At 42.9% G+C, this 8,244-nt stretch overlaps 1 protein-coding gene across 1 annotated transcript; it reads right to left on the reverse strand.

Annotated features, from left to right (window-relative positions):
• Positions 1-7,257: 7,257 nt before the first annotated feature.
• LOC119821230 (40S ribosomal protein S10) lies at positions 7,258-7,819 on the reverse strand. Its single transcript, XM_038340144.1, has one exon. The coding sequence runs from the start codon at positions 7,797-7,799 to the stop codon at positions 7,302-7,304; it is 498 nt and encodes a 165-aa protein (XP_038196072.1). The 5' UTR covers positions 7,800-7,819; the 3' UTR covers positions 7,258-7,301.
• Positions 7,820-8,244: the final 425 nt, after the last annotated feature.

Genomic DNA, 8,244 nt, shown 5'->3' on the forward strand with positions numbered 1-8,244 from the left:
TTTTGAGCCTGCTTTTATGTATTTGTGTTCCTTCTTTTAAATAGGTTCCCTCCCACCCCGCCCCCCCACAAAATGCCATGATGGTAGAAGCAAAGAAAAAGTGTCCAACAGTGTGTGGTGTTCTCTGCAGGAAGACCCAAATGAGACAGTATCAGTTTCGTCTAGTCAGTCTTAACTTGAAACTATACTTTCAATTGTTTTTTGTTTTTGAGGGTTTTTTGTTTTTTTTTTTTTTTTGCTTTTTCTTTTTTTTTCAAGACAAGGTTTTTTTTTTGTTGTTGTTGTTGTTTTTTTGTTTTGTTTTGTTTTTGTAGCTTTGGAGCCTGTCCTGGAACTAGCTCTTGTAGACCAGGCTGGCCTTGAACTCACAGAGATCCGCCTACCTCTGCCTCCCAAGTGCTGGGATTAAAGGTGTGCACCATCACTGCCCGGCTATACTTTCATTTGTATGGATGTAAAACGTGCTTTTGGAGGGCAGAATCTCACTGTGTCCCCCAGGTTGGGCTTGAACTTGATGTCCTCCTATCCCTGGTTCAAGGGCTGGGACAATAGGCTTGCATCAGGCTAAGTTCTCTCAGACCTTGAGTACTTTTGCTCATACACACCTAAATATTACAGGCTTATCTTCTGCTTTTTTATTCTGTCCCAGCCCCGGAATGAGCTAAAGATCAACAGCTGCTTACCTGTGTTTGCCGCTGAGGCATCAGTGCTTAGCCTGTCCAGCCGGCAGAGCTGTGCGTGTATGTACACTAACGGATAACACGCTAATATCTGAGTATGTTAAAACTATACCTTTACACTGAGACTTGATTCTAATCTGAGACCACACGAGTCATTTGATCATTCATATTTGTTACGTCTTTTTCCACCATCAACTAGCCTGGCTCTTATATACACTTGTCTGTGAAGCACACTAGGCAGTTTGAGTAGTGATTGTTCATACTCCTGGGAGAAACACACTGTGCCATTGTGTGCAGTTTCTTATAGTAGGAGCCGGGAAACTAGTGTCCAAAGTTCCTTTGATTGGTTCTGTGGTTCCCTTCCCGCTTTCGTCCCCTTCACTAGGATTGTGTTGACTCTTGGGTTGATTTGTTCTTTGTATTTTGCTGTGGCTTCACTCCACATCCTGGCTGGATTGACGATTTATCTGGGAGACATGTAAAAGGTCTGTGAAAGTTACTGTGATTCTGAGTCAGAGCTGAGTGAGGTATATCACAGAAGTGTCACTCACTCCCCTCCCCTCCCCTCCTCACTGCCTCTTCCTCTTACACTACCGTTAGACTGTGAGGAACAAGTCTCACTGAAACTCATCTTCCAAATGTAAGTGACCTATGCTTTCAGTTTCCGGTTCAACCTTCATTTCTTCTGCACAAATAGCAGTGTCTGTATGTGTTTATATGTGTCAGGTTTCTCACTGTTTGGCAAATAAGTCATGGACAGGGACAAACTGAAATGGCTTGTTTGGTGTTACACAAGATAGAATAAAAAGTTGGTATAAACTCTTTATTGTTTGTATACGCAGGTGTTTAATATGCTCATGATTGTACTTATGCGAAGGATGACATTCTCCATTGCACATTTTTCTAGTGAGTAGTATGCCCTTGTAATCTCTGTATCAGTTCTAGAGACTTCCTTATTTTGCACAGAGATGCAGCGCTCCAGTATGTGGGCAGTGCACTGTCTCTTCAACCTCTTTTCCTTCCTAAGGCATTGAGGGGTTTCCTACATTTTGCAGTATGTTTAATAGTACAGTGGTTAATGCATCTGACTATATTTTGTGTCATTGAAGGTGTGTCTTTAGGGGAGATCCTGGAGGTAGACTTGATGGGCCATCTACCCAATTGCTCTTTTATTTCTTTAATAAGACACAGTAAAATCTGTTTTTAAATGTATTTGCATTGTTTGTTCTTTTGTTAAGGACATGTCTTAGATCTACATATATCTGCATTTCATTGATAATTCTTATTTGCATGTGTGTGCCTGCATATTCATATATGTGTGTCTACACATATTTATTCGGAGTGTTCCATACCCATTTGACATTTTCATGGATGCTGGGGTCAAACTCTGGTCCTTATGCTTGTAAGGTAATCGCTTTACTGAGTTACCACCCTAATAATTTTTTCAGTATTGATTTGGAACAGTATAGGATCTTAGGGAGAATTCAGAATTTAACAAGTACCAATTTTTCCACATTTAAAAAAATGTAAATTCTTTTGGCAGGAGAGATGGCTCAGTGGTTAAGAGTACTGGCTGCTCTTCCAAAGGACCCATTCAGTTCCTAGCAACCACATACATGGCAGTTCACAACTGTCTATAACTCCAGTTCCAGGATCCGACATCCTCATGAGCATACATGCAGGCAAACCACCGATGCTCATTAAACAAAAAAAATCAATTTCTTTCCAATTGATAATATATGTAACTTACAGTTTTCTGTTTATTGGAATATTTTAAAATGTGTGAAGTTCAGTTATATTCTTATTTACAATTTTTTTTTTTTTTTTGGTTTTTCGAGACAAGGTTTCCCTGTAGTTTCTAGAGCCTGTCCTGGAACTAGCTCTTGTAGACCAGGCTGGCCTCGAACTCAGAGATCTGCCTGCCTCTGCCTCCTGAGTGCTGGGATTAAAGGCATGCGCCACCACTGCCCGGCTTCTTATTTACAAATTTGACTTCTCTGTAAGGAAGTTTTTCAAGAATAAAACCAATTTTTATGCAGTGCAGGTGTTTAGACACGTGGCAATAGTCTTCATGGAACTTTGTTAGAACTCAGTTGTACTTCACTTAGATCTTTAGTTCATTGGTTAGTATTTTTAATGTGTATTTAATTTTAAACATTTTAAATGTATGGGTGTATGCCTGGAAGCCTGTATGTGTGCCATGTGTGGGGATGAGCTGGTGGGCAGCGGAAGAGAGTGTTGGGTCATCTGGAGCTGGAGTTGCCGGCAGATGTGAGCCATGAAGTGAGTGCTGGGAACCAGACCTGCATTCTCTGTAAGAGCAGCAGGTCTCTTAACCACTAGGTCATCTGTAGCCCCCAAATGTATACTTTTTTGGAGTATACTTTGTCTCTCTGTAGCCCTGGCTGTCCTGGAATTCACCTGTGTAGGCCAGAGTGACCTCTAACTCACCTGTCTCTGCCTCCCAGACATTCAGATTAAAGCCATGCACTACTGTGCCCGAATATAAGATGTTCTATTTTAAAGTGCATTTTTAATTATTTGTTTTATTTTGCAGGAATATCTTTTAGGGTAAACTGTTTACAGTTCCCTTACCAGTGATTCACAAGATTATAGAGTCTTGTTAAGTTGGTATTTCTATATCAGCTTTGTATCCTGCAACCTTCCTCAACAACTTTAGGGGTGTGTGTGTGTGTATTCCATAGGGTTTCTTATATGCAGGATCAGATTGTATGTAAGCCTTACTTTTTTACTTTCCCAGTGTGAATTCTTTTTTCTGGGGTGCTGGGTCTGTCTGTGCTGACTAGAATCTCTAGTAAACAGACTGAGCATTTTTACCTTGGTGGTGGTGTTAGAGACCAGGTCTTGGGACTTTATTGTTAAATGGGCTATAAAAACATGCTTTGGAGAAGGTTGTTGTTAGGTGCACAGATGTTTTTTTCTTCAGCACCTTTCTGATTTACCGATATTTTCTTTTTTTTTCTTTTTTTTTTTCTTATAAGGGGACTAGGTGTTTGTCATGTTGGTCAGGCTGGCCCTGAGTTCCTGAAGTCAAGTGATTGTGTTGTTTAGAGTACAGGTATGCAGCAGCACTGTACCTGCTGCTACTGAGTACAGGCATACAACCCTGCTTCTGGTACTACTGAGTACAGGCATGCAACACTGCATTTGCTGAGTACAGGCATACAGCCCTGCATATGCTTCTGCTGAGTACAGGCATGCCGCACTGTATTTGCTGAGTATAGGCATACAGTATTGCATCTGCTGCTGCTGCTGAGTACAGGCATGCAGTGCTGAGTACAAGTATGCAGCAGCACGGCACCTGCTGCTCTGAGTGCAGGCATGTAGCACTGCATCTGCTGCTGCTGAATACAGACATACAGCACTGCATCTGCTGCTGAGTACAGGCATGCAGTACTGTACCTGCTGCTGCTGAGCACAGGCATGCAACACTGCTGTGCTGTTGCTGAGCACAGGCATGTAGCACTGCATCTGCTGCTGTTGTGAGTACAGGTGTGCAGCACTGCACCTGCTGCTATTGTGAGTACAGGCATGTAGTACTGCATTTGCTGCTGTTGTGAGTACAGGTGTGCAGCACTGCACCTAGCTGTTGATTCCCCCAGTGCTGGGGGTTGGAGCCCAGGGCCTGCATATGTCATTGAACTGCAGCCCTTGTTGATGCTTTAAATATTGCTTCTGTGTATTCTTCTTCCTTCTTGTTCTATTACTGTAATGTACTTCAAAACTATACACTTCTTTTTCCATGTGATTATCTTTTAAATAAGAGAACAAGACTAAAAAATACATTTACATTATCTTTCACATTTACCTACATAATTACCTTTACCGGTGTTCTTAATTTTTTATGTGGATTCAAGTTACCATCTGGTGTCATTTCCTCGAACCTTTTAAGAAAATTCCATAGTTGTAAAACCCATTTTTACCCAGGAACATCCTTAGCCTAGTGTCCTTTGGGAGCAGCTTTACTGGACACAGGATCTTCATTTGAGAGAGCACCCTGCACCACCGTCTTCTGGTCTGAAAAGCTAACTGCCCTTTGATCTGGGTCCCCTGGACTCCATGAGTCTGTCTTCTCTAGCTGCGTTTAAATTTTTTATTTGTGGCTATATTAGTACTTATCTTCTTGGATTTTATTGAATTTAGATATAGGTTAATGCTTTTTATTAACTTGAGAAGGTTTTCTGACAGTTTTTTTTTGGCCCCGATTTAAAAAAGCTTCATTTCCTGGCTCTTAAATGTCCTTTCCAATACTAGTTGTGCATATTGTGTTTATTTTTTTATATGTGTACCCACACATGCGTGTGTGTGCCCACGAAAGCCTGGAGGGTGTCAGGTCCCCTAAACCTGCTGGCACAGTTGACTGAGCTACATGTCTTTAGAAACTGAACCCAGGTTCTCTGCAGGAGTAGGGCATGCCCTTAACCACTGAGCCGTCTCCACCCACCCCAACCCTAATACCTTCTTATTTACCTTTCTCTTTGAAGTATATAATTCCTGTTGACTTATATTGTGCTTTCTGATTCTTCTGCATTCAAATGAGTGTCTGCATCCCTTTGGTGATGGTTTTGCTTTAGCTGTACTTCTCAGCTCCTGAAAATCCAACTGATTCCTTTTTTATAATGTTGATGTCTTTATTGGTGTTCTCTATTAGATTAGGCATTGTTCGTGTGCTGTTTTCCCCCTTTCTTCTTTAACATAATTATAATTGCTGCTTTAAAGTGTATTTGCTAAACGCATGGGCCCTCCTCCAGAAACCACACTCCTCGGTATAAAACAGGACACTTAAATAACAATTACTCTACATTCTCATCCTTTCTATATGACTTTGTTTTTGTTCATTTGGTTATGAACAGTGATTCTCCAGTAAGCAGCCTCCGATATATTTTGCCTTTTTTATTTTTAATTCTTATTTTTAATCTGTTTACCCATGAGCCAGTATATCTTAGGGACATAGCCTGAGATTGGTCAGACATTGGTCTTTCATGTCTAGGTCCAGTAGGGTTTTCAGTTTTGTTAGCAGATGTCTGTGGTTTGGAGAACACATTCATAATTTGGAACTTACCAGTCTTGCCTAGAGACAGTTTAGCTGGCACCTTCCCCGGTTTGCACTCAGCATGTTCATAGCTGAGTGTCCTGCTCCTGCCTTGTGGATTATGAAGTTACAGAGGCCCATCATTGCTTTGCTCAGGTTCTTGCTGCTAACCTTGTAGCCAGTGTGGTTGGGTCAGACAGTATTGCAACCTCACTGCATATGGGCTCTTCCCATCTGTTCATCCCTGAAACTGCTGCTGCTTTCAGAGAAGTCTCTGGATGGTGAATTTTCCCACCATGTTTGAAATATAGTCTGTATCTTAGGGTTTCTATTCCCGTAATGCAACACCATGACCAAAAGTAACTTGGGGAGGAAAGGGTTTGTTTATGCTTCTGATAACAGTTCGTCACTGAGGGAAGTCAGGGCAAGATCCTAGAGGCAGGAGCTGATGAAGAGGACATTGAGGGGTCCTGCTTACTGACTTTCTTCTCATGACTTGCTCAGCCTGCTTTCTTATAGAACCCAGGACCATCAGGCCAGGGGTGACCCCAGCCACAATAGGCTGGACCCTCTCCCATCAGTTACCGATTACGAAAATTCTGTACAAGCTTTCTTGCAGCCTCGTCTTATAGGAATCAATTTCTCATTTGAGGTTCTCTCAGAGTATAACTTGTGTCAAGTTGACATAAAACAAGCCAGCATAGTCTTCCTCAACATAAATGTTGTGGTTTCATGAATGGTCACAGCTTGGAAGGGGCTGCTGTGAAAGAGGTTGTCTCAGAAGACACATGTCCCCAGCCTCCTGCTCAAGCTTCACTCTTTCTTAAACACTTAAAAGGAGTGCTATAGTTCCAGAGTCTTGAAATGAGTGTGTGTGTGTGTGTGTGTGTGCATGTGTGTGTGTGTATGTGTGTGTGCGTGCGTGTGCGTGTGTGTGCGTGCGTGCATGTGAGTGAGAGAATATGAGAGGTAATTTTCTTTAACATCCAGACTCTTGAAATGGCCATGTTTATGTTTTGATAGTCTTGTCCAATTAAACAGCAACACGGACTGGAGAGATGGCTTAGGGGTTAAGAACACTGACAGCTCTTGCAAAGGTCCCAGGTTCAGTTCCTAGCACCCACATGGCAGCTTACATCCATCTGTAACTCCAGTTTCAGGGGATTCCATGCCCTCTTCCGGCCTTCATGGATACTGCACACATGAGGCACACATGTATACAGGCTAATCACCCATACACAAAACAATAAAAGGACTGGAGAGATTGACTTCTTACATGCAAGGGTACCAGGCACACACATGGTACACATACATACATGAAGGCAAAACACTCGTGTATATAGTGTTTAGTAAGTTCTATATTCATAGCAATATGACACAGATGTGCCCAGGCCCGTCATAGCACTCCCCCATTTTCAGCATCCCCCAACAGGGTGACACTTTCATTTATTGTTGAACCTGTATTGACATGTCCCCCAACATTTTAATGGGGTTCAGTCTTGCTGTACAATACATTTTTTTTTTTTTTACTTTTCTTTAAAGTTTATTCAAAACAACAGTCTTCAAGCTCACTGTGGTGGCTGACCACGTCCACGACCAAAGCCTCCTCTAAACTGGAACTCAGTGGCTGAGCCAGCCCCGGCCTCGGCTTTCTTGTCAGCACCAGGGGGCACAGCACTCCTTCTGTAGGTGTCTCTGTCCGCCTCCCCTCTCGTGAATCTTGCCGGGCGCTCACCCTCTGGCCCTTTGGGCCGAGGCCTGCCAGTTTCAGGACGGCTGCGGCGCAGGGTGGCAGGTACGATCTCCGGAGGTAGGTGGAGATAATCGCGGAGATACTGGATGCCCTCATTCGTAAGGTACCAATAGAAGTGTCTCCAGGCAAACTGCTCCTTCACGTAGCCTCGAGACTTCAGAGACTGCATGGCCTTCATGACATGAAGGTTGGGCACGTTCTTGTCTGCCAGCTCGGGGTGTTTGGGCATATGGACATCCTTCTTGGCGACCATCACTCCTTCTTTAAAAAGGAGCTCATAGATGGCAATCCGGTTCTTCTTGGGCATCAACATCGCGGCGGCTACAGGGTCCGGGACCGTACAATACATTTTTGTGGGCTTGGATAAGTATGTGGGGGTGAGTAGTTTCACTGCCCTAAAAGATCTGTGCTGTGTCTCTGTCCTTCCTCTCTGTGTCCTCACCCCAGCAGTCCCTAGTGATCCTCTCTGCAATTTTGTGTTTTCCAAAATACCAGTGATTGGACGTGTGCAGAATATATGCTTTTTGGATCAGCTTCTTTTCACTTAGTAATTAATGTTTTAAATCTTTATGACTTCATAGCTCTGACATAGTGTTCCATTTATGGAGGTGCCATGGTTTGTCTACTATGTAAGGAACACCGTGCTTGCCCCCAGCTGTTCACAGTTCTTAGCATTGCCACAGCAATAGGTTTTCGGTCTCTTTTGATGAATTCCGGTTTGTGGGATTGTGTAAGCCGCTTTTGCTGCCTTTCAGAAT

The sequence above is a fragment of the Arvicola amphibius genome, chromosome 8, assembly GCF_903992535.2.
Source record: "Arvicola amphibius chromosome 8, mArvAmp1.2, whole genome shotgun sequence".
NCBI lineage: Eukaryota > Metazoa > Chordata > Mammalia > Rodentia > Cricetidae > Arvicola > Arvicola amphibius.

What these genes read in the sequence shown, in the direction of transcription:
- LOC119821230 (XM_038340144.1), bottom strand. Translation starts at nt 7,799, where the DNA reads ATGTTGATGCCCAAGAAGAACCGGATTGCCATCTATGAGCTCCTTTTT.